The sequence below is a fragment of the Mytilus californianus genome, unplaced genomic scaffold (genome assembly GCF_021869535.1).
Source record: "Mytilus californianus isolate M0D057914Y unplaced genomic scaffold, xbMytCali1.0.p SCAF_6, whole genome shotgun sequence".
Classification (NCBI taxonomy): Eukaryota; Metazoa; Mollusca; class Bivalvia; order Mytilida; family Mytilidae; genus Mytilus; species Mytilus californianus.
Window position 1 is genome coordinate 43,643,759 of NW_026262712.1, and position 25,646 is coordinate 43,669,404.

The following is a 25,646-nucleotide window of genomic DNA, read 5'->3' on the forward strand; positions in this document are numbered from 1 at the left end:
ACAACAAAGTAAAATGTGCCTCCACAATCCCTGTTTTTGTTTCAACACGATTGTCTAAACTATATTTTTTGTTTGTCTTCTTGTCAGTCAATCAAAAACATATAAGCAATCAAGTGTACGGTACTTGATGACGGATAGCGTTTGACGTCTTTAGCCGAACAGATTTATCATTGTTACTTTACTTTATTCCTGTGTGTTGGTTCATATTCTGGACGCCATTCTTTGCTCCTTTCAATTGGTAAAACGGATAACAAATGGCCTTCGGCTGTTATCTGCTCTTTGGTCGGGTTGTTGTCTCTTTGACATATTCCCCATTTCCATTCTCAATTTTATACTACAAAGAAAACACTTCTTTTGGTCTTTTACATGTATGTATCGAAAGTTTTAATCCGTAATTCAATGCAGTGTGAAAATACTTAGATACGCAAATAAACAAAGATAAATAAGTTTCAAATTTGTTATCTCCCCTGACAATGTATATCTTGGTCTACATCATGATTATTCGGATTATACGTGTTGTTGTGCAGACAGTTCACAAAAACTTTGTCACATATACATATTCTCCCCTTACAGGAACTTGGACGATCTGGAAAGAATAAAAAATATCATAAAACTAAGACAAATTATCACATTGAAAGAGAGAATGTTTAATTACGCTGAATATTATTAGTATTATTATCATTATTATTATTTTTTTTTTTTTTATTATTATTATTATAATTATTATTATTATTATTATTATTATCTGATTATTATATTATTATTATTATTATTATCATTATCATTCTATTTTGAATTATTATATGTTTTATTATTATTATTATTATCATTATTGATTAATTTACTTTGACAGTTGACTGTTCTGTTTTGAAGTTCATATGAGTATGGCCAAACTTTAGGCCAGCATTCGGTCACACGACCATAGCAATCATCGTGGTCTTTACAACACCTGTAAAATAAAGTTCTAAATGTTTTCAAAGTGGGTACATACAAATTGATGGTTGATATGAATATCATACAAAACGAGAATACACAAAACGATCTTTACCTGAACTTAAATTTAGAATAAACGTGTCAAATTGAAAGAAGTTAGTAATAGCTATTTCTCTATAACTAGTTTGATAATGGCAATTAATTGAAGCAGTTTGGAAGTATTATAGTAAGATAAAAGTGCTAACCTGCCAAACGTCAATATAAATTTCAAAGTTACAAAACCTCCAAGTTGTTGACTTGAGTAATATCACTGAGTTCCTTTCAATAAAAATTAATTATCTCGTTCATAGTCGAAACGATTTAAAATTGTTCTAACGTTGACGACTGTATGTTGACTTCTTAGACTAGATAATCTTTGTGATAAAAACAAGGAGATGTGGTTTGATTGCCAATGAAACAACTATCCACCAAAGTTCAAATGAAGTGGATGTAAGCAGTTAAAGGCAACCGTACGGCCTTCAACAATGTGAAAAACATAAACCGTGTAGTCGGTTATAAAACCCCCCGATATAACAAAATATGAAACAATTCAATTGAGAAAACTAACGGCCTAATTTATAACAAAACAGTTTACGAAAAGCAAATATGACAGACTTGAACCAACGACAACCACTGAACTACAGGCTCCTAACTAATCTGCTGGCGCCAAAACCTCCCCTAATCTGTGACAGTGGTGTAACTGTACAAAAGAACAAACTATAAAAATCAGTTGAAAAGTGCTTAACTCATCAGATCGATAAACAGCAGAAAATATCTAATGAATACACAGACCGGACGTGGCAGCGTATCTATACATTCCACAAGAAAAAAACCACTAGGTAAAGATCTGAGAGTAATCACAGTTACTGACAGCTAGATCAAAGCCAATTAATAACAACTATTGTAACATGAATGGTAGTTTTACCTTTGATCTTCGAGTGAGTTAAATTCTGTTACGTTTTAGAGGAGTGCATTAATTAACTGAATGAACTTTTTAGTTATTGCACTTTCCAGTCCCGCCGTGTGTCGCTTGTCATAGGAAAAGCAAAGAATGGGAGGAGCTTAGACCAGTGCTCTAACTTCCATCTCAGAAGATGTAATATTAATGATTTTACACTTGATAAAAATACAATTTCAAAGATTGAAGAAAAATTATTTGATAAATATAAAAATGAAATGACTGGTGTACATTTATAAGGGTTGCTTCATATGGTCAAGGTTATGAGTTAAGAACATATAAGTAATTTAATATGGAACGCCATTACTGCCTTATGTTGATGATCATCATTATATGCAGTGGTAACAGCATTATATGCAGTGGTCACAACATTATATGCAGTGGTTACAACATTATATGCAGTGGTTACAACATTATATGCAGTCGTGACAATACTATATGCAGTGGTTACAACATTATATGCAGTTGTCGGAACATTATATGCAGTGGTCACAACATTATATGCAGTCGCGGTAACACTATATGCAGTTGTCGGAACATTATATGCAGTTGTCGGAACATTATATGCAGTGGTCACAACATTATACGTGTTTTGTTGATGAAGGTGATGATCAGTGATGGTGATGATGATGATTGATGATAGTGATGGTGGTGTTTCAGATTTGGTAAACTTCGTAATTTTTTTATCGGAAATTGCCAAATCCAGTCATAATTGATAATGCCCCGCAAACAAAATGAAAAAGTTATTGAAGTCATGTTATTTAGGCAATTCAATTGAAAGCTTAACAGAGAAAAATAACGCCTGCTATTGTCTGCAAATTGAACAGACATAATTTTATAAATTTAGGGGTAGTTCATTCCAAGGAAATGATGAAACTAAGAGTTGAATGGATTAACTAGTTCTGTTCGTCTCAAGAAATACGCATGGCATAATGTAAGTTAAATAATGATAAAAAATAATGAAATATCAAAGGACAGTTTGTATACTATATGCCTCGAGTTCATTTCCTACTGACGAACTATAGCTAGGTGCCACATTAAAGTCGATTTCAGTTTGAATTGCATAAATACATTTTGAATAAAATAGTCAGCTATCTATAAGACCTACGTCATGTATCTCACTAGCTTATATATGTCATGATAGAGCCATTATCTGGCCTTGATTTTCAGAATTATGCATTTTTACATGATTTAGTATCTAACAGATATGAAAATGCAGTTTAAAGCATTTCATTGTAGGTGTTTAACATAACTTTACATCACTTGCATGACTTGTATCCAACTTTTACAAGCTTTTTAGCACAGAAAGCAGTTTGTCTTCTAAATATGAACAGCAGCCTTATATCAAAATATAAACTTTCATTAGGAAATATACCCTTTTCCAGACCCAGTTTAACATTTTTTATATAAGGTTATGATCAGTTATCATCTCTTTATTATCCCTTCGGAAAACGGAGTTTGGGAGTGGATATAGCGTTTACTACGTTTGTTTGTCAGTCTGTCACGGTTAAGTTTTGCATTTAGGTCAAGATCGAAACAAACTGCGAGTCAAAGAGGAATGATTTACTACTAGTGCGCATATCTTGGATAGTAACGAATGTCCATGAAAAAAATGGGTCACCTCGACCTAATTTAATTCTGGTTAAGTTTTGCATTAAGATACACAATCTAATCAACTACAAGTCATAGAGGAATGATATCTTTTAGATCGCACATCTTTGAAAAAAACAAAGTACCTTGAAAAAAAGTTGGTCACCTCGACCTATATTTTACACATGACTGATTCTGATTAAAATTTGTGTTAAGGTCCAGATGAAAGCAACAACAAGTAAAAGAGGAATAATATTTGTTACTGAGCACTTCTTTGATTTTAATGAAGGTCCGCACGAAAAAAAAAACAAACAACTCGCCACTCGTTATTATGTCTCTTAATGGAGAACTATTGTTTTACTATGCATTCTTCTCGTTGTTGTTGTTGGCGTTCTAATTCTTCTCACATACAATCTTGTCTTGTTTCTACAGTCTGGGGATTTCAGTTATTTTGTTAGCAAAATGTTTTCCATATCCCATGTTAGGATCCTTGTCAGAAGTTGAAAATTTCATATCTGAATATTTTTCGTTATCTGGAAACTTTACTTTTGATGGTAGATCTTGATTGTTTCTGTGGGGCTTCTTTCTGCTGTATATGTTTCACTCTGACACGGGGTAAAAATCAGAAAATTGTCGAAACTTATTGGATTTTTATATATTGCACAGTCCGAATTATATACTTAAAACAGATCTTCATTTCATAAAATAGTTATTTTGCACTAAACATTGCTGTTCCATGCCTTTTAAAAACAATATTGCAAATCTTATATGTTTTAGTAAAATTCTATTTCGAATGACATCGCTGACCATCATGACTAATTTGTTTCCAAAATGCAATACATAGTTTACTTCTGACAGATATTTGGTTTCATCTAGAAAAATACTGGGTCATGATATATCTAAATTGCAGTCCCGAGTAATCTGAAGATCTTTATTTTGGGGTTAAATGATCAGAAATGCACAATTATATATGTTTTTAAATACTTAAAGTATAAACATATATGTTGTGAATATGATGATACTGATCATTGAAATAAGATCAAAAGATGTTAAAAATGCCCCTGGCGTGGAATAAATTGGTCCTACTTCTTAATTTCCTTATTTCAATCAGAGTTTTATATATTGTATAGATAGCTGTCTTTTGTTGCCGATTGTATGACTCCAGTATTGTACGGTTATCTTTGTCGTTGGATTGCTGCCCAAGTGTAGAATCTGCTGTCGTAGGTTGACCGGTTGTCATTTATCCATGTTCGTTTTTGTTTTAATTTGTTTTAGTTAATTCTTTGCGACGGGATGCTTTATCCTTTGTTGTTCTTTTACATAAGCCATTGTGATATGTATAAAATATCCAAAAAAAAATATTTGTATATGTGGATAACATTATACGAAATCAAAACGATCACTTCAGAGAAAATAAAAAAAAGATCAAAGTTGACCCAAATGATCAAATCATATAAGACATCGAAAAGAGGAGACTTCCAGTAATAGTTTTGGTGTACAGTCATGGCACCACACGATTTTAGGAACGGACCTCGATCATAGGTTCCCGGTGGACGTCGATCTGAGTCTTACATATATATGAAATATGGCACTGAATATTGACTAGAGACTTTAAGTGGCTTATAACTTTTGATTGTTCAATATGAAATGAACTCAAGACATATAGTATACAAATGTCATTCAATGTTTCATATTTATCATTCATTATTTTTAATTACATTATGCCGTGCGTACTTCTTAAGATAAATAGAATTATAATTAATGCATTCAACTCTTACTTTCTCCATTTCCTCGGAATGAACTACCCCTAAATTGATAAAATAATATCTGTTCAATTTGCAGTCAATAGCAGGTGATATTTTTTCTCTGATAAAGATTTCAATCGAATTGTCTTAATTACAAGACTTCAATAACTGTTTCGTTTTGTTTGCTGGGCATTATCAATTATGACTGGATTCGACAATTTCCGATAAAACATTTACGAAGTTTCCCGAATCTGAACCACCACCATCACTATCATCAATCATCATCATCACCATCACTGATCATCACCTTCATCAACAAAACACGTATAATGTTGTGACCACTGCATATAATGTTCCGACAACTGCATATAATGTTACCACGACTGCATATAATGTTGTGACCACTGCATATAATGTTCCGACAACTGCATATAATGTTGTAACCACTGCATCTAGTATTGTCACGACTGCATATAATGTTGTGACCACTGCATATAATGTTGTAACCACTGCATATAATGTTGTAACCACTGCATATAGTGTTGTGACCACTGCATATAATGCTGTCACGGCTGCATATAATGCTGTGTCCACTGCATACAATGATGATCATCAACATAAGGCAGTCATGGCGTTCCATAATTTAAGTCTTCATTTTGTATTGAATTATATTTTGAACAGAATTTTTCACTGCGGTATCGTAGTGCTTTTTCAAAATTTAGAAGTGGAGTAGCATCTTAAGAATTGAAACTGAGCGGTATGAAAGAAAAGAAGTTAATGAACGAACCTGTTTTAACTGTACTAACGAACTAGAAGATGAAAATCATGTGATTTTAAAATGTCCTCTATATAACGATTTAAGACAAAATATGTTCACTGTAGTGTTTCTTTCTTATAATGATTTTATGGAATAAGCTGTTGAAGGTAAATATCTATTTTTATTCAGTAATAATATGATTTTTAATATTGTTGCCAAAACCTGCCACCATATTTTATTAAGGAGAAATTCTGTAATATATAGACAAATGGTATTTAAAAATATTACAATTTTTAGGAAAATATGTGTTTTATAATGTGTAGATGTATATTTAATAATATCATGAATATAGACTCTCATAATTCTTTTAAGAATGGCACATACATTGTAACTTGTTTATTCTTATTTTTCTTAATCTGAAATGTATTTTGCTGTATATAATATATATGTTATGTATGTGGCGAGACTTTAATAATCTATTGAATCATGGTATTTCACTGTCTAGCTCCGCCTCCCTAATAATTTAAATAAAATCATAAACAACAATGTATCAAAAACTAAATGCGGGAGAGTAGGGGGTGGGGGCTTACCTTAACACTAGCCAAGCTTGTAAACCTAACCCTAAATTAAAAAAAAAAAATGAACGCCCAAGGAGAGCTACAAAAAAGAATAACGTGGTCTATAAACGAAGAGGCGATATTGGTAAATTGGTGGACACTTGTTTTTATCGTTTCGAAATAAATACTCCAAAAACGTTTCACTTGATTTTGAGTCGTTTCTTTTCCTCCACTTTTCAAATGTATATCTCCGTGAATTGAGCATGCTTACAATATTTATCTCTGGACCTTACGCAATCAACAGCCCATCTATTAATCGATCTTTTCATGGTGCTGGGAAAGGTAGAAACATTCACTATAACTTTTCTAAGGCTACAAGTCCTATTGGTTTTGAAAGGAGGGACACTTCAATAACACATAAATCGCTCTCTAGTCTTTAAACCTTGATGAAAGTATCACGGCAACAATTCATTTACATGTAATGAAACATAAAATCAAATCCTGCTGAAAGATTCTAATCCATGAGTTCATTTTCTGAAAATAAGAGACGTTTTGTCGTAGAAAGCTCCACTATTTGGTGGACATATTTAATTAATGAAAAGTACAGTTAAGTTTAACCTTTGACATGTGTCATCGTCCATTAATGTTACAAATCATATATAGCCACGCCTTACTCATTAACATATTTAATCCAAAATTGACATATTGTGTAGACACGGTATAGTAAAAAAGCGTGTTTTGACATCTCATTGTCTTTTTGTTTTTAGGTCGTTAAATTGATGTAACATTGGCGAAAAACTCACGCCTTCTTTTATTTATATTAGCAGAAGACCATTGGACTTCTGATATTAGACATGCATACTAACTGATCTACACCGTCAACTGGTCTACCACTTCCATACCATCTATAAAATCAACCGTAGTTATGCATACATGTACTAAATGATCTACACCGCGTCAACTGGTCTACCACTACCATACCATCCATCAAATCAACCGTAGTTATGCATACATGTACTTACTGATCTACATCGTGTCAACTGGTCTACCACTACCATACCATCAATAAAATCAACCGTAGTTATGCATACATGTACTTACTGATCTAAACCGTCAACTGGTCTACCACTACCATACCATCCACAAAAACATCCATAGTCTAGAAATGCAGTAGCTTGGAACGCTCCGAAATAATAAGTTAATTGATATGCAAGGTTCCAAATAGCTCTCTTATTTCTTACGCTTCTCGTCTCTGTAACACAAATATGAATACAAGGTCAGCGGCCATAAGACTTTACACAGTACTCAGAGTATAACATTTGTGCTCAAAACGCCAAGTCCAGTATTTGGATTGGTTGTTTTTTTTTAGTATAGATAGAAAAGTTATACTTCAAGTTTTTATGACCACAAAGTCAGGATTTTGCATACAATCACAGATATATTTATTGAATTGTAAATTATACATATAATTCTTATTAAGTTTTATACTTTCGGTGCTTTTTACTTTTTTTCTTTTATATATAAGGTATTTGGTATTTTCATAAAAACTCTTAATCAAATCTAGGGAAGATAAAAGACGGATAAAAACATGTGACCAGTGTATACATTAAGGGTGGATAAAAACAAGAACTAATACACTGCAAGGTCAATATTAAGGAGTTAAAGACATTTTAGATTAAATGAAAGAGTTGTTGACATCGGACCAATAAACAACAAGAAACATTTGAATTATCTTGTCTATCAAGAATTTATCAACCTGTCAGAAATTCATAGTCGACTAAAGATTAAACTCGTAACACCAAATCCAGTATTATGATTGACTGAACTTCAAATTCTTTCTCAGTTTCGTACTTGGATGTGTTTTACTTTTTTGTCATTATCATCAGGTATTTGGTATTTTCAGAAAGCTCTTATCAATTTTAAGGAAGATTGAAGACGGGTGAAAACATGTGGCCAGTATATGAAACAGAATGCATGGTTAATACGAAAAACAAAACAATATAAGGTCAACATTAAGGAGTTGATAAAACATTAGTATAAGTACTAGTCTAGTGAAAGAAACGTTGTTCACGTCAGAACCATGACCAATAAACAACTGGAAATATTTGAACCATACCTTGTCTATCAAGAATTTATCAACCTGTCGCAGAATTTTTAAATCGGCTAAAGATTATTTTCTACTAGTTTATTACGTACCAACTTTATGAACATCGATGTACATGAGGACAAGCAAAACACATGCAGATATATCCTGAAAAGAAAAAAAAATATATATTAAAGAATACAATTAATTTTAAACAACTTATCAAATTACAAGACATTCGAATTTCTGAGTAGATATCATGCATATCATGTAGCGAGTATTTAAAGAAATGTTATAATGCGTTCTTAAGCTAATAACCTCTTTTTTTCTAATTTTCTAGTTGAAGTTCAAATTTCCAATTTTCATCCCGATCGACTGTTTGCTGAACCTACCTATTGTATTTAAGTTAAATGTGTTTTAATGTGTTTTATGTGTTCTCAACTTGAATACATATGAAATATTTACCACTGGCCGTTAAACAATCAACAATTAATCAATCAACCTTAAGTCAGACGTACTTTATTGCTATTACCGGCTACATTATAAAAATAAGGAGATGAGGGATGATTGCCAATGAGACAGCTATCCACAAAAGTTAGAAAAAGTAATGCCTTCAACAATGAGAAAAACTCATACCGTATACTCGGCTATAAAAGGCACCGACATGAAAAATAAGAAACAATTCAATTGAGTAAACTAACGCCCTAATTTATAACAAAACAATTAACGAAAAACAAATATGACAGACATGAACAACGATAACCACTGAACTACAGGCTCCTGACTCGGGACAGGCACATACAGAATGTGGCGGGGTTAAACATGTTTGATAGCTCTCAACCCTCCCCTAACCTGATACAGTGGTGTAACAGCACAACATAAGAACAAAATATAAAAATCAGTTGAAAAAGGCTTAACTCATCAGATCGATAAAAAGCAGAAAAACAACAAACATAAACACAGACTGGACGTGGCAGGGTATTTGTCCATCCCTCATTCCTAACAACAAAAAGGACACTAAGTACAGTTCTGAGAGTACTTGCAGTTACTTATAGCTATTTCAAATCCAATAACAACTAATAAAAAAAGCATGTATTAAAGACTAAAATATCAATCAGAACACATCCAACATCCAATAGATTTAGTGTAAAGACGCCAATAACAGTCAGATAAAAACATGACCTTGTGCAATTGTTATGAAAGGATTTAGGACGTTATTCGAAATAATAAGAAATTAAAATCAAGGAGATATTAGTTAAACAAACAAATATATTTCTAGTTTTTTAAGATAGTGAAAAGTAAAATGGAATATAAATTTCAAATAATTCGTTGATATAAGAAGAAAATACATGAATAAAATAGATTAAGATTCTTAAGAATAACGAACTTTATCTTAGATGCAAGATAATCAGTAATAGTACAAAGTCAAGAACCTCATTAAATAAGTTATTTGGCACGCGTAAAGAAGGTTATTAGGTTGCCGGACAGATGGATGTCGAATTGCTATTACATCCAAGGTTATAACCATATTCTCAGAATCATGAATATTCAGTAATACATTGAGGCACACGAGAATGTTATTAACAACCAATCAAACAGCTGAGATACGAAGATTGATGTATACAAGATAATAATTAAAATTTAACAAATTTTTAATTATCTTTTATTATTAAGATCAGAAATTAAAATTCTTCCAAAAATATTATTCTTTTTAATTTTAGAAAACATAATTCTGATGCTTTTCAAAAACAAATAAATGCATTTTGCATATTATGAAGTAATAAATGTTTTGGCAGCAAATTCCATCGTTTGCAAAAGAAGCTCAATTTCGGCTGGGGAACAAGAATGTCGGGTATTCAATTGTGACTATAAAAGCAAATATAAGTCTACTGCCCGTACTATCCATGTTCCTACCAGCAAATTGAGTTGTCTTATTTATTTCATTAAAAAGGTAAGTTATAAACTGTTACTTAAATTTATTTAAAGAAAGAAATTAATTGCGATATAATTCAATAAATATAAATATAAATATATATATTCAAATATAACATTTTAGTCATTGCGTTTCATGAGGTTATTCACTCATGTATAACAAATAGAATGAACGTAGTTTACAAGGTAATTCAAGCAATATTTGAAATAGAAATACATGTGTTATTATCAACTGATAATGTTATTTATTGTTAATCTGTATGATTTATGCACTGCGATATTTTATGATCAAAAAGAAAAGAAAAGAATAATTAAACTATCCTTGTTCCTACCAGCAAATTGAGTTGTCTTATTTATTTCATTAAAAAGGGTCGGAAGGCGCGAGTCTTACTCTCGCTGCCAAGCCAGTCCATAACAACGACATGTAGTCCCCAGATAGCCAGACATCTTTCGATCTACAAGAACCGTAGGAGAACTTGGCAAACGAGTCAAAGAAAATTACCATCATGTTTATCAATATAGAAATCCTAAAGCACAATCATAGTCCCACCTTAACAAGTGTTTCCCCTGTGAAGTATACGAACAAAAAGGACCATAAAAACATTCACCCACAACTGGTAGAGGACTCGAACCTTCTTTATAAAAACAAAGGACGAGACGATGCAAACGACCTTGCATAAATTTTCAATACCACAGGTGGAGGTAGAAATTTATCAACCACGAGGAGTATAACAACTGCTGCTACAAGTTTAAACTATCACAAAAATATTTCAGTAAACGTATAGTAAACAAACAGAAGACAAACAGTACTCTAAACCAATTCATCAAAATTAAACTATGTGATATTAGGAACAATATCATACCAGCCAATCGCCACTAGAGAGATAGCAACTACAGAACCTCAATTCAGTGAGCCCGAATCTCAAATCGAAACTATGTTTACCATGAAGATTCGTCCAATTCTTACGGAGTCAGATACAATCATTTACAAATACAAAACTGTGTGACAACCCGAAGGATGAAACCAAAAGAAACTATTAAACCACACACGAACAATACAACATTTCTAGCAAAAGTTGCAATATTATCTATGGACAATAATTTAATTCGTATATATTTGTATTCACATGTACGGTAAGATTGTTGCTTTTACTATATTTTTTCTCTCTACTAAAACAATAGTTTAAAACAAAAAATAATAATAATAAAATAAATGAATAAATTACTTGTAAATAAAAAAAAAAAATATCAAATTTGAATACTTCAAAACGAAAAAAAAAAAGGTGACATGTCATGCAGTTTAAATACATTATATTATATAACTTTACTGCTATATACATGTATCCTTTGCGATGATTGCTTTTCATTGCAAATTGCAATGTATAAGATAAAAGTTTAACTGAATCTTTATTTTTTTTGTCTATATCACGGTGACACCTAAAACCGAATTCAACATTCAAACAAAAAACTATATTAATCCAAATTTCTTTATAAATTATAAATTCATGATCAGTTTTGACCATTTTGGTCAATAAATTTGCATTACTGCATAACACACATAAGTATAATTTGTAGTGTAATATTAACTAAATACGAATAACTGACCAACTGATTGCTCTCGTGCTTAATATCTGATATAAAAAAAAATATATTGAATAGTTTGACAAAAAGGGATGAAACAATCGGAAGTTTGACAAGTAAATATATTTATGATAAAAAAAAAAACAAAAAAAAAACAACATAAAATGATATTCTTAAAAAAATTGATTGCCTAATCCTTACTAAAATAAAATTCTGAAGACCTTTCAAACGATGCACCTATTCCTCCAGGACAATTTTTTGAGATAACTCTCATTCATTCAGACTTATTCATAAAGATTCCCAGGTCTCTACATTACCAACTATTAATAACATTGCATACATAGACACCGTTGCGGAAAATATAGGGATAAAAAAGAGACAATGTCCATAGTTCAAATACATCTAAGAGTATGTATTAGAAGGTATATTAACAAATAATATAGATAATAATAAAAATATTCCTTATGAAAGCATGCAGTATGAAATGCTAATGAAGTTTATACCACGTTTTTCAACCCCGCGCTAAACAAAAAACAAAAAGGGGAGGAGTGTTATTACAAATTGCAGTATCGGAAGAATTACGAAATAGCATATTAATTGCATTTCACGATAATTCTTGCCACCTAGGTGTTATAAAAATTATGAAGCTATAAAAGTTAAATAATATTGGCCTGGCATGTATCAACAAGTTTATAATTACGTGACATCATGTAAAACATGTCAGGAAGTAAAATCAAGTCCAGAAATGCGAGCGCCCTTACATCCTATGCCAGTGGTAAACGTTTTCGAACGTATTCATGTCGATATCCTTGAAGGATTATGCAAATCCCGTTCTGGGAATTCAGTTATCCTCTTGGTCATAGACAGTCTGAGTCACTGGACGGAGTGCTTCCCCCTGAAAAATCAGGAGGCGAAACATATAGCAGACGTGCTATATAAAGAAATCTTCAAAAGATATGGTTCCCCGTTACACATAATGAGGGAACATGCTTCTTATCGCTACGAGTTAACTTTGTGAGGTATTGTAGCTGGAAGTTATACTGGCTCTATTCACCCGCAAACGAACTCATCATGCGAAAGAGCAAATTCACATTAGCCCAGTCCTTGAAAGCGTTATGCAATGGATACATTGGAACAGGACACGTGGGATGAAGTGTTGCCTAGTGTAATGATGGCATTTCGAATGACGCCAGTCACCCAATCCATAGGATATTCGCCTTATTATGTCCTATTTGGGAAAGAAATGACTTTACCAATCGATACTCAATTGATCCCCACACAAAACAATGGAAAAAGCACCCAAACAGTTCATTGATGAACTGATTAAAAAGGTCAAAATTATCCATGAAACGGCTAAAGAGAATATGAAAGAGGCGCAATAAAAAATGTAAAATATATTATGATAAAAAGTCAAAGATTCCAAAATTTGTAGTTGGAGATCATGTTTATTTAAAAATAATGAAGATTCGTTCCTGTAAGAAAAAGAAACTGGAAACGAAATGGATGGGCCCTTATTACATAGTACGGTACGGATCAAATGATACGTACAAAATATGTGAACTGCAGTCACATAAATTGATGAAACCGTTAGTTCATGCTAATAGGTTAAAACCGTACAAAGATCCACGAGATTACAGACCACAGGCTGATAATCATTCGGATCTGCGTATTGATGATAAGACTGACGACAAAAATGTATCAGACACACCAGTCTATTCAAAAGCTGCGTCAGATCAATCAGTACAGCAATCACAGACACGTGATACTAGTATAAATAAACAAAGAGATAACAGTAATTCTGATAAGAAATCAGACAATACACCTGATGGTACTAAAAATAGTAACAACGATAACTCAACAAAGAACACGTGGTTTGAAGTGACTAAATTATTAAAATCCAAATTGATATCGGGTAGAAGACATTACTTGGTACATTAAGACGGATCTACCCCCACTTGGGAACCAAATGGTAATGTTTCAGACGCACTTAAACAAATATATATTTCAACCGTGATTCAAAATCGTCTTAAGAAGAAACGACAATATTAAACATTGCACATGTATTCCATTCAATCTCATTCGTTGGTGGAACTGTCTAAGAGGAAGACTTTCAGCGTAGTGACAAAATTACTTTCTGCCGAAAACGTTATGTTGCCTATAATTTTGAAGTTACGGTACCTAACTTCGATCCTTTTATATTGTAGGCATGGCAAGGGTAATAGGAGTGATGTTACTACGTTTGTTAAGTGTACTTCTCAGATCTGACCTTTTCAATGGGTGATGAAAACGGTTAACTTTTGCAATATTAGGTCTGTTTTAGAAAAATATAACTCGAGACGTAATATAATGTGTCTCTTATAAAAGAGTATAATTCAAGACTAGATAATAAAGCAAGATCATTTTTAACCTAGATCCCGAGTAGCACGAACTCTTAATTAATGGCCAAAAGAATTAAGTATGGAATTGAAAATTATATTAATAAAATTGAGAATGGAAACGAGGAAAATGTCAAGGAGACAAAATCCCAATCAATGAGCAAAAATAAGAGCCCAAGGCCACATGCTCATAGTCTACTCGAGTGGACAAAATGATTAAATCACTCTAAATAAAAGATGTTTATACATTGTAGCAATTGCAGCATATCCTTTTCGTTTTTGTTGTAGTCGTTTAACTAAAAGAAAATATTTTAAAAGCGTAGTCGACGAAGATATTTAAAAAAAAAGTAAGCGATAAATACATAATACAATTTAGAGAGTGAAGTGCAAACTATATAAATATATGACAGAGATTATAATAGAAAATAATTTGTCTGACAATTAAACATGCGTTGGTACTTTGTTGGTACTTTGTTGATAAGTACGTAATGTAAGATGGTCAGAGATATAAACATATGTTTTGATAAAGAATCAAGAGTGCAATACATTTTTTTTTTGGCACGCGAGAGCAATCAAGAAACGTTATTCTAAACATTTGCCTTCAGAAACAGGTTGAGATTTCTGAACAATCTATCATATAGACAAATAGTTAGATTAACTTCAATAACAGATCAGATTATAATGATTACCTATATATTCTTAACACAGATTTTATTACAATTCTAACGCACACAAAGGTGAGTAGAGAAATAAACGAATTAAAAATAATAATAATAAAAAAGAAACATCAATGAAGTAAAATAACAAAAAAAAGGAAATAAATAAAAAAAAAAAAAATGTAAAAATTATATTAAACTGGAGGAATTCATACGATCAAGACCGATCTTATAAATAAATAGTCAAAAATTACTAAAAATAAAATCATTAGTATAAACTTTATAACAAACATATTAACTTAAATTCACTGAGGTACAAATGACTAAGAGAGAGAGAGAGTGATTTTTTTAATTCCCTTACATGTGGAGTACATAAAACACAGATCTCCATATGACTCATTGTCGCGAGTTGGAGTACATCCAGAGACAGATCTCCAATATTTCGCAGGTGGACTTCAGTTCCACAGAAGAAGATCGGCACCTTTTGATTGATAAAATTTATCATGATTGTGAATGCATTTTATATTTTTATGTATGTGTATGTATTTATGTTTCATTTATTGCAAGAAAATTTAAACAGATAAAAATTACCTTACACAAAATAAATAGGATATTAATAGTGTCAAAACAAAAATGTTATAAACAAAAAATTGAAATCAGGAGATTTCAAACCTAACAAGGGGGTAATGTTATGAAAGGATTTAGGACGTTATTCGAAATAATAAGAAATTAATATCAAGGAGATATTAGTTAAACAAACAAATATATTTCTAGTTTTTTAAGATAGTGAAAAGTAAAATAGAATATAAATTTCAAATAATTCGTTGATATAAGAAGAAAATACATGAATAAAATAGATTAAGATTCTTAAGAATAACGAACTTTATCTTAGATGCAAGATAATCAGTAATAGTACAAAGTCAAGAACCTCATTAAATAAGTTATTTGGCACGCGTAAAGAAGGTTATTAGGTTGCCGGACAGATGGATGTCGAATTGCTATTACATCCAAGGTTATAACCATATTCTCAGAATCATGAATATTCAGTAATACATTAAGGCACACGAGAATGTTATTAACAACCAATCAAACAGCTGAAATACGAAGATTGATGTATACAAGATAATAATTAAAATTTAACAAATTTTTAATTATCTTTTATTATTAAGATCAGAAATTAAAATTCTTCCAAAAATATTATTCCTTTTAATTTTAGAAAACATAATTCTGATGCTTTTCAAAAACAAATAAATGCATTTTGCATATTATGAAGTAATAAATGTTTTGGCAGCAAATTCCATCGTTTGCAAAAGAAGCTCAATTTCGGCTGGGGAACAAGAATGTCGTGTATTCAATTGTGACTATAAAAGCAAATATAAGTCTACTGCCCGTACTATCCTTGTTCCTACCAGCAAATTGAGTTGTCTTATTTATTTCATTAAAAAGGTAAGTTATATACTGTTACTTAAATTTATTTAAAGAAAGAAATTAATTGCGATATAATTCAATAAATATAAATATAAATATATATATTCAAATATAACATTTTAGTCATTGCGTTTCATGAGGTTATTCACTCATGTATAACAAATAGAATGAACGTAGTTTACAAGGTAATTCAAGCAATATTTGAAATAGAAATACATGTGTTATTATCAACTGATAATGTTATTTATTGTTAATCTGTATGATTTATGCACTGCGATATTTTATGATCAAAAAGAAAAGAAAAGAATAATTAAACTATCCTTGTTCCTACCAGCAAATTGAGTTGTCTTATTTATTTCATTAAAAAGGGTCGGAAGGCGCGAGTCCCACTCTCGCTGCCAAGCCAGTCCATAACAACGACATGTAGTCCCCAGATAGCCAGACATCTTTCGATCTACAAGAACCGTAGGAGAACTTGGCAAACGAGTCAAAGAAAATTACCATCATGTTTATCAATATAGAAATCCTAAAGCACAATCATAGTCCCACCTTAACAAGTGTTTCCCCTGTGAAGTATACGAACAAAAAGGACCATAAAAACCTTCACAACACAATGCCAAAATAAAGGTATCGACAGATTGTAGTACCGTTAAAGTGCATATGTGTATAACAAAACTATTTAGTATGATTTTAATTTACTGATAACAGAATCGATATTTATACCAATAAAAACAATATTCAAAGATCTAATTACAGTGTTGAATTGGTAACCTTTTAAAATAATTTTATTTAAAGGATTGATAAGTTTACCCGGATCGTATATACATTTCCGGGCTCGGTAAACAACATCACTGTAAAATTTAGGATGTGCTATTCCGTCTGAAATATGTTTTGCACAGGTACAGCCAAACTTGCAAACCAAATCTTTGTATCTATGGAAGAATTAATTATAGGTTTTAAGTAATTTGTGGTAACGAAATCCCTGACTTAATAATTTACCAGTAATACATAGATTACGCTCATTGAAATCCAAAACGTCACTACAAACACGGGCATAACGAACGAGTTGGGATATATAAATACCTTAAGTACACAGCTATTTTGTATACATTCTTCTTTGTTACATTCCACTTAAATATGCAATTGAGTTTAATATACTCAACCTATCAGTAAATATAATTACTCAATTTCATACAGTCACTTAATTTCTTGTCTCTTTTTTCTCTGGCGTAGAAAAACATAAAAAAAGTTAAAAAAAACAACAAAAAAAACAAAAAAAACAAAACAAAAAAACAAAAACATTTCTACATGTAAAACGGCATTAATACTGAGTAATTAACCGACACGTACTTCGGTGTATTGGCCAGTTTTCGAACACAGAATTGCAGTTCTTTTCATATACAAAAAAAATAGATTAAAAATAATTAGTCATGAATTACAATCATTTCATATTGTAAGAAAGCTTGGTATTCTTCTAGCAAACATGTATATCTTGTCAAAGGGGCATTAGCTACGAGATATAAAGAAAATTAGAATAAGATTTTTTTTTCAATAATTAATGAAATAGTAAAATAATAATTCACTTTTAGCAGCCAGTTTGGTTCCTTTTTTTTCAAAATAAGCTGAGAAACATCGATGATAAATTATTCACTCGCAAGTGAATAATTCGACCTCTTTGAATCCGTATTCATGTAACCTTCTATTTAACCCCTTAGCCAAAGATGGGCTACGCATGAACTAAGCGTGTTTAGCTATTAAAAGGAAAAAAATGTCAACATTGAAAGTGAAACAAGGGTAAACAATTTAGTTGACCGATTCTATCCACAAAAACTCATTCTTATACAGGTAAAAACGATGGTTAACATGTTGTTAAACCTATAATATAAAATCGAACAGAGCCTAGAAAAATCCAATTGTACGTGTTCGGTATCTATTTGTATGTATGTTTATGTTTATATTGGATTATATGACTGTCGGCAGTCATCGGAGGTCAACCCGATGGTTGATTGGATTGTGTCTAGACCAAAATACACACGAAAAGCGGATACATATTATCGAGTCCATGCATTGGTTATTGTTCATTTTAGATGTTTTGCAAGTATGATATACGTTTTAGTAGGTTATAAATCAAATCAAATATGAACACGAATTTGACAGATAATGCCCCTTTAATATTTAGTTTGTTCACACTGATGAATGTATTTTCAGTGGTGTAAGGGACATGTATGTAACATTTTACTGATTCAGAGTTACATAGTGTTTTTGGAAATACGCACGATATAGTATTGTAAGCAGAAAGTTTTTATGGGGAAACTAATAAATAGGAAGTGGCAAATTCCTTAAAATTTTGATACATAAATTAACAACTGCATGGAAAATAAGATAGCATTACGGACAATGTGAATTCAACAATTTGTCCTTCATCGCAAGCAGGGGACGAAAGAGATTTTTGTTGTTTTTGCCAAATTCACTTCTAATTCAGTACACTGTACAAAGCTGTTCGATAATGTTATCATATTTACAATATACAGAGGTACAATCCGAATTTCATTTAAAAGATACTCACTCGTAATATCAGCATAATTGAACAGTTTCCGTCTGCAAAGTGACAAAACAAGAAATAAATTGACAAGATCAAAGACCGTTTGGGTTTAAAATGGTCATGAAACGTTGAGAGAATAAGGAAAGTGGAATCAAATAGATCGTGATAATTAATTTATTATGCAATATATTATCGTCTTAAACAAAACTTTGTTCGTCAAGGCTTCCAATGACGTAGTGCACATGCACAAGTAAAACCAGCGAATGATTTTGCACAATACTAACAATAAACATGATAAATGAGGGTCTGGGTGGGATTTATAGAATACAGAATACGTGGCAAAATAAATGGCAATAAAAATAAAGAATTGAGAACAATAGGCCAAAAAATAATAACGAATAGAGAATAATGGGGGGTTTAAGTATAAAATATAATGAGCAAAATAGATAAAGAATACAGAAAAATGATCTAAGCAATTAAAGAATATAGAATTGAAAAACACCCCATCTAGACCCTCATATATGAATGTCTGCCAGAACGTGAACATGACGTTTGTGGTTTTAAATCTAATGATAAAAGCTACATGATTTGTGATATTGTATCGAGTATGACATTCATTGTGTCAATTTATGAAGGAAATATAATTAATATGAAGATAAGGAGATCTAGCTAGTATGATTGTCAATGAGACAAAAATCCACTATAGATCAAACGAAGCGGAAGTACGTAACTACATGTACATGTACCTGTGTGGCCTTCAACACAAAAATTTAAAAAATATAAAACCTCTCAAATTAGAATACCAATTAAGCTGACGTTATACTAAAGCAGAATATATACAATGATAATTTAACATACAAGACTAAAACTTTGATTCTGGGTAGAAAAAGTAAATTTACAGAAATCGAACATTCTTGTTTTTTAAGGATTGCATCCTCAAAACCATGAAAAATGGGAGATAACATTTAGCATAGCAATGGACGGATCACACGACTAACTGCTGCAACAACCAATAGTTTCTATGTTGTTTTTAAATTGTTTTTAAGAATAAACATAAAGACTTAAGTTTATTTTGAATATTGACTTTTCTTATTCCTATCTATCATGTTTAAGTAGAAAACAAATGGCATTGAAAATTCACAGTCATCTAATGGAAAAATTAATAATTCAATATAAGGATATATGCACTGGCAATCATATCGCGTTTCCTTTTTTTTTTTTTTTTTTTTTGTATATAAAAGAAAAAGGACAACACTATTCTGGCAAAAAGATAGATGGATATATCATGTCCTACAGTCATTACGACATATACACGAGAACATATTTGTTATATGAACGTAAAACCTCCTTTGCATTGAACCGAAACGCTGAGCCGCACTTCCAGCGTGCCAATTTGCGAGTTAAATGTCCGCCGCCTACTCTGAAACAATCGAGCCAATAAGTCTTTCTAGTACACTGCAATGCCGATTGCGTACCGGAGAAGCCACAAATACCAGTTTTATAGTCGTTGGTTTGATAAGCAGAATAGCTTTCCGTATAACAAAATGTTGTCCAAAAGAGACAATAAAAAAGCTTACATAAAGATCTGTGTACATGTAGTTATGTTTCATCGACGGTGAGTATTGACCAACAAATGCATTTTCAATTGTATTTTTATACTACTACTAATTCTAAATAAACAAGAGGTCAAACATATAGAAACTGTTGCTTTCAAAAAGCTTTTATAAACAACCCTACATGTACAATGTATATCAGCAACACATTTATCACATGGTTGACAAGCCAGAAAGGTGCATCTAATCTCTGGAGGCTATATAATCAATTCAGACATTAAAAGAATCAATAAATTCAATACACTTGTGTATAATGATTAATGAAAATAATAAGATGTGGAATAATTGCCACTCCATCAGAGAACAAATGGTAAAGAAGTGAGGCACTATAGGTCACCGTATGGCCTTCAACATTGAGCAAAACCCATATCTTATAGCAAGCTATAAAATCTGTAATTGTTTTTTTTTTTAAGTCTTGAAATTTAAATCTAAAACATCAAAACGCTTATTATAAGTCAAGGTTCATACAGCTGTTTTCTGACTATAGTTGTTGGACTATATAGCTAGGGTTTATCACCTCACCAGCAGGAGAGGTGAATCAGAATCACATATCCATTTCATGTCTTTGAAGCATGTGCCCGTTGATGGTATTTGATCTCCTTAAAGAATATTTCAACTGATGATAAAAGCTATTAAAAAGCTTACCTGATTGACAAATCTATGGTACAATCTGCAGGTCAAGATCATTGAATATCATCGAGAGAGATTTTGTTGAAATATATAGTATTGCTCAAAGAACCTGTGAAATTCCTATTTCGAGTTTTAAAGATCAGGAAATACTTTAGATTATCAAATTTAAGATGTATACATTTGTTAGGTTGTTTCCAATTAAAAATAAAATTTGGGATTGTTTTAGTAGAATATATTTGAGCAATGATGTGCTACTGTCGGGAACAAAACAGGAAAAATAAAATAAATACTTTAAATCTTGTAAACTATTAAACGATGACGCCATTTTAAATCGAGTTACGGCTTTTTAAGACGCAATTCTTATCGACAACAAACTTATGAATCATAATCTTTTTATTCAGGAACTTCCTTAGTGGATGTAAAGTTGCTTATTTTTCTAATTAATTTAATAACATACTATTTTTTTTAAGTTCAACGGGAAGTTAATAATACACGTATTAAACTTTATAAATTTGTAACACTGCTATATTCCTAAACATCACAGACTCGTCCAAACGAATAAAACAAGACTTACTTTAATATCTTTAAAAAATGAAAATCACACTGTCTAATGTGTACGCGTCCGAAGACGTTTCTTAGATTTACTATCACCAGAAACGTGTATTGTATTTTATTAAAAATGAGCTGATAAGTATAGGTTTAGGGGATATTTGGTATAACCAAGGCTATTTTATAGATAGTAAGCTCTCCAGTGCTTTTTAGTTGATAATTAAACAGCACCTGTTTGATAGTCTGAAGCAAGATTTCTACAGCCAATTTTGTACTTTTGTTGAATGTTCAAGTTCAACTGAGTACTTTTGTTGAATGTTCAAGTTCAACTGAGTACTTCTGTTGAATGTTCAAGTTCAACTGAGTTCTTTTGTTGAATGTTCAAGTTCAACTGAGTACTTTTGTTGAATGTTCAAGTTCAACTGAGTACTTTTGTTGAATGTTCAAGTTCAACTGAGTTCTTTTGTTGAATGTTCAAGTTCAACTGAGTACTTTTGTTGAATGTTTAAGTTCAACTGAGTACCTTAGTTAAATGTTCAAGTTATATATAAATAGGGTTCATAATTTTTGTTTACAATATTACTTATGTAAACCAATACCAGTTATTTATAAGACACGTTTTTCTATAATAAGACTAGTCATAAGTTAGCTATAGAATGACTACGTTACTCTTCAATTTCTAGAAGATTAGAAATAGTCTTGAAGTTTTTGTAAGGATGACATCGAGGATGAAATATGTTTCCTTTTAAAATGTCCCACGTTTCAAGGTCTTAGATCTTTAATTTATTAAGGATATAGTCATGTCAGGTTTAGCAATTTTTGTCAATTGTTCAGACTCCTTGCATTTTTTCCTACGGATGCAGGGTAAAATATTTTGCCCCATATCTCCCACTTTTCTTTTCAAAGAAGACTTCAACAGCTCATAAAAAGTTCATTACCAAAATTTTAGCAGATTCTAGATTTCTTTTCTTACGATTTGAGACCTAAATAATGTCAAAGCTAAATATAAGGTAAAAGTGTGAGTCAGCCTTTTCCCGCAATTTAAAAAAAAATCAAATGTCTCGAAAAGAAGTTCCATAACCTACAAATATTCTTAGCTTATTTTGTTTCTAAACTAATGCTCCTCTGAAATAAAGTATCAAATTTAAATTCTAGATTTTTTTTAATTTCTACTGGCTTCATCCTTAAGTCGTATTATTCGAAAAAAGACTTCTATGTATATTGATATAAGAAGATGTGGTATGAGTGCCAATGAGACAACTATCCATCCCAGTCAAAATTTATAAAAGTGAACCATTATAGGTCAAGGTACGGCCTTCAACACGGAGCATTGGCTCATCCCGAACAGCAAGCTATAAAGGGCCCCAAAAATTACTAGTATAAAATAAATATATACAATCATTGGGTTCAAATAATCTGAAAGAGCTACATATACATAAGAAGATGTGGTATGAGTGCCAATGAGACAACTCTCCATCCCAGTCAAAATTTATAAAAGTGAACCATTATAGGTCAAGGTACGGCCTTCAACACGGAGCATTGGCTCACACCGAACAGCAAGTTATAAAGGGCCCCAAAAAATTACTAGTGTAAAATAAATATATACAATCATTGGGTTCAAATAATCTGAAAGAGCTACATATACATAAGAAGATGTGGTATGAGTGCCAATGAGACAACTCTCCATCCCAGTCAAAATTTATAAAAGTGAAACATTATAGGTCAAGGTACGGCCTTCAACACGGAGCATTGGCTCACACCGACCAGCAAGCTATAAAGGGCCCCAAAAATTACTAGTATAAAATAAATATATACAATCATTGGGTTCAAATAATCTGAAAGAGCTACATATACATACGAAGATGTGGTATGAGTGCCAATGAGACAACTCTCCATCCCAGTCAAAATTTATAAAAGTGAACCATTATATGTCAAGGTACGGCCTTCAACACGGAGCATTGGCTCACACCGAACAGCAAGCTATAAAGGGCCCAAAAATTACTAGTATAAGATAAATATATACAATCATTGGGTTCAAATAATCTGAAAGAGCTACATATACATAAGAAGATGTGGTATGAGTGCCAATGAGACAACTCTCGATCCAAGTAACAATTTATAAAAGTGAACCATTATAGGTCAAGGTACGGCCTTCAACACGGAGCATTGGCTCACACCGAACAGCAAGCTATAAAGGGCCCCAAAAATTACTAGTATAAAATAAATATATACAGTCATTGGGTTCAAATAATCTGAAAGAGCTACATATACATAAGAAGATGTGGTATGAGTGCCAATGACACAACTCTCCATCCAAGTCACAATGTTTAAAAAGTTAACAATTATAGGTCAAGGTACGGCCTTCAACACGGAGCATTGGCTCACACCGAACAGCAAGCTATAAAGGGCCCCAAAAATTACTAGTATAAAATAAATATATACAATCATTGGGTTCAAATAATCTGAAAGAGCTACATATACATAAGAAGATGTGGTATGAGTGCCAATGACACAACTCTCCATCCAAGTCACAATGTTTAAAAAGTTAACAATTATAGGTCAAGGTACGGCCTTCAACACGGAGCATTGGCTCACACCGAACAGCAAGCTATAAAGGGCCCCAAAAATTACTAGTATAAAATAAATATATACAATCATTGGGTTCAAATAATCTGAAAGAGCTACATATCAATAAGAAGATGTGGTATGAATGCCAATGAGACAACTCTCCATCCAAGTCACAATGTTTAAAAAGTTAACAATTATAGGTCAAAGTACGGCCTTCAACACGGAGCCTTGGCTCACACCGAACAGCTTGTACGTAAATTGGGTAAAATCATATTGTGTGCACACACACACACAAATATAATTAACTAAATAAGATTTGAAATGTTGTAGTATGTTTCAAAATACCTTCTGCTATTCTATGTATATTTTGTGTACTGTATGTTGTATGTCTAAAGTTGTTATGACTTTAGTAAGTAAAGATTATGATTTAGTATTTTTTACAATATTATCACATTAATTGTAAGTATATTGGTAAATCGTGTATTTAGCCAAAGTAATATAAGGTATCAGTAGGCATTTGAACATTACAATTTGTTGATTAAATTATAATTTACAAGTTTCTTTTATATTATCAAATTCCAAATATTTTATGCGGTTATCTTAATATATGGATTGTATTATTATTTATAAAACTAAAATTAATGTATGTGTCTACTACAGAACGAAGTAAAAGTAAAATCGATGCTTTGATCCATATATCTATATACCTACTTATCAACAAAACTACTGTCACAAACTTAAAAAAATACCACTACGTACCAGATGGAATTTTGTAAATCTTGGTGACAGCCAACGCATTTCACTCGTCCTAATCCTAACGTGTCCATAGCAACTAACACGATATTAGATACATATTAAGCAACTTTTCGGTGACAACAAATAATGTTTCCACTAAAAAGTAATATTATAACAAAGACATGCATAAACGTACGTCCCTTATATGATCAAAACTATTGCCAGGTAAAGTCATATTCGATGATACAAGACGACTTCGTACCTTGTCGTTGTCATTTTAATGACGATTTATATTACATATTTGTTTGTACTTTCGTCATTGAGTTCGTACTATTAATACAAATGCACCTAGACAAGGTATTTTCTCTGTGTAAT

General features: G+C 31.7%; 1 protein-coding gene across 2 annotated transcripts; it reads right to left on the reverse strand.

Annotated features, from left to right (window-relative positions):
• Positions 1 to 395: 395 nt before the first annotated feature.
• LOC127706378 (basic phospholipase A2 PA-9C-like) lies at positions 396 to 25,505 on the reverse strand. Of its 2 annotated transcripts, XM_052210958.1 has the most exons (6): positions 25,296 to 25,505; positions 19,201 to 19,232; positions 8,776 to 8,830; positions 7,681 to 7,831; positions 846 to 949; positions 396 to 586 (listed from the first exon to the last, which is right to left on the reverse strand). In XM_052210958.1, exons 2-6 carry the CDS (start codon positions 19,213 to 19,215, stop codon positions 459 to 461), a joined length of 453 nt encoding a protein of 150 aa, XP_052066918.1. In that variant the 5' UTR covers positions 19,216 to 19,232; positions 25,296 to 25,505; the 3' UTR covers positions 396 to 458. The 2 variants fall into 2 exon arrangements, with proteins under 2 accessions (XP_052066918.1, XP_052066917.1); XM_052210957.1 differs by lacking the exon at positions 19,201 to 19,232.
• Between the last annotated feature and the right edge of the window lie 141 nt (positions 25,506 to 25,646).

What these genes read in the sequence shown, in the direction of transcription:
- LOC127706378 (XM_052210957.1), bottom strand. Translation starts at nt 25,334, where the DNA reads ATGCGTTGGCTGTCACCAAGATTTACAAAATTCCATCTG. An exon ending in GATTTACAAAATTCCATCTG is followed by an intron (nt 8,831 to 25,295) that starts GTACGTAGTGGT and finishes TTTTCTTTTCAG; the next exon opens with GATATATCTGCATGTGTTTT. An exon ending in CATCGATGTTCATAAAGTTG is followed by an intron (nt 7,832 to 8,775) that starts GTACGTAATAAA and finishes TTTGTGTTACAG; the next exon opens with AGACGAGAAGCGTAAGAAAT.